Source organism: Primulina tabacum, chromosome 16, assembly GCF_025594145.1.
Source record: "Primulina tabacum isolate GXHZ01 chromosome 16, ASM2559414v2, whole genome shotgun sequence".
NCBI classification, from domain to species: Eukaryota; Viridiplantae; Streptophyta; class Magnoliopsida; order Lamiales; family Gesneriaceae; genus Primulina; species Primulina tabacum.
The window spans coordinates 776,142-777,806 of NC_134565.1; the positions used below are offsets into that span (position 1 = coordinate 776,142).

The window sequence follows — 1,665 nt, forward strand, 5'->3', positions numbered from 1 at the left end:
AAAAAGAAAACCATATATAATTACTCTTGGAAAGCCCAATCCAACCAAAAGTTGATTATCTTAATCTTAAATCTGCTAAATTTCGAACAAGTACAAATGCGTTTTCTTGCCACACCCCAAATTATTCGGTCACATGATCTATTGCTGGACTCGAAGGACATGGGGCCTGCTGTCATGTGCTGCCATTGGAATGCTACCGAACTTACAGTCCACCGTTAAAGGTTGAACCGAGCTTTCTTGGATCCTGATTTTTTCTATAAGTTTTAGCAGAACACTTTCTAGCTCTGCTCCGTCCACCCATTCATGGATTTCGGCTCGTATACATCCCTGATTTTCGCGTATCAAGTTCCACACCGGGAAGTTCTTTCTTGGCATCATGAAGTCTCCTTCCTCCAGCTTCAAACTCGGGCAGAAATCGCCCATCCCGTCGCCGAGATAGATCATCCTTTTCTTCCCTTCTTTGGCTACAGAGCTTTTGATCCTTTCGAGAATCATACCCTTTCATTGATTAAACAAACGCAAGATCAGATCCAGGACACGTTCAAATAATAAACATGTATGATATACTACCATACCTTGCACATGTTTGGAGGGCAAGGATTAATGCAGCCGTGGGGAGATGACTTGAAATCATTGTATGGAGAAATCTTCAACCTCCCTTCATCGTCCCGGTGGCTCGGGTTCGTGTTGATCTCGGAGAAGCAGTATTTTATTCCGAGGTGATCAAGTATTGTCTCGATGAAAAAGATGTTTGCATCACTCACTATCCTCAGATCACACCTAATTTACAAAAACATAAATCAAAACCCGAAAATTTCGGAATTCGTATGCATGTATCATGAGAATTATATATATACACCCTAAAGCATATGCCGTTTCGATTGCAAGGACTATCCTAGGATGTATCGGGACCCTCCTCAGCACTTGTTCAATATCTTCGATGGTTTTCCCTTGTGCATTAAGCTCTATCATCATCCTATCCTGTATTTTTAAAAAAAAAACAAAAAATACATAAATATATATATATATACACACACACACACACACATGACACAACCTCTCAAGAAAGTTGCACGTACCATGAGAGAGTTCCAAGGCATGGTGGGCAGAAGCTGGTTGAACAAATCGGTGGCGCCAAGCTCGACCACCACCCAATTATCGCTATCGGGCTCGATGATCGTCTTGTCAAAGTCGAAAACCACCACGATTCCGGCCATTGAACAAATAAGTGTATATAGAACTTGATACACATCGAGACTCGCAGAGGGTAAGGGGTATAAGTATATATTGTGGGAACCGAATTCCCAGCAGCTAACAATTCCAGCAACAGTCAATAATTCAGAAGATGATATTTTCCAGCAGACGGATTTCTAGCAGAAGCTATTATTTCAGAAGCTGATATCTTTCCAGCAGATTAGAATCCAGCAGACAGAATCCAGCAGCAGAAGAGCGAATTCCAGCAGACAGTTACTGATTCAGCTTAGACTTGTAACTGAAGCATTAACATGGAATAAAGGCTGTTAATGGCAGATTATGGTCATTAATAGGGAGGCTAACAGTCAGATTTTGGCCTATAAATAACACCCTCAAGTCTCTGAAATGGGTTACACAAGCTTTGAGATTATCACTTAAATTTCGAGTTAAGAGAGAGTGCCTTTGTCAAGC

The 1,665-nt window shown here is 41.3% G+C and overlaps 1 protein-coding gene across 1 annotated transcript; it reads right to left on the bottom strand.

Moving 5' to 3' along the window:
* LOC142529044 (inorganic pyrophosphatase 1-like) lies at positions 1–1,244 on the bottom strand. The gene is made up of 4 exons (XM_075634413.1): positions 1,080–1,244; positions 860–981; positions 576–780; positions 1–498 (listed from the first exon to the last, which is right to left on the bottom strand). The coding sequence occupies exons 1-4, from the start codon at positions 1,215–1,217 to the stop codon at positions 139–141; spliced, it is 825 nt and encodes a 274-aa protein (XP_075490528.1). The 5' UTR covers positions 1,218–1,244; the 3' UTR covers positions 1–138.
* Positions 1,245–1,665: the final 421 nt, after the last annotated feature.

Excerpts from the sequence above, each read along its gene's own strand:
- LOC142529044 (XM_075634413.1), bottom strand. The coding sequence starts at position 1,217 with ATGGCCGGAATCGTGGTGGTTTTCGACTTTGACAAGACGATCATCGAG. Across the intron at positions 982-1,079 it reads TGCCTTGGAACTCTCTCATG|GATAGGATGATGATAGAGCT; the intron begins GTACGTGCAACT and ends TTAAAAATACAG. Across the intron at positions 499-575 it reads GCCCTCCAAACATGTGCAAG|GGTATGATTCTCGAAAGGAT; the intron begins GTATGGTAGTAT and ends AATCAATGAAAG.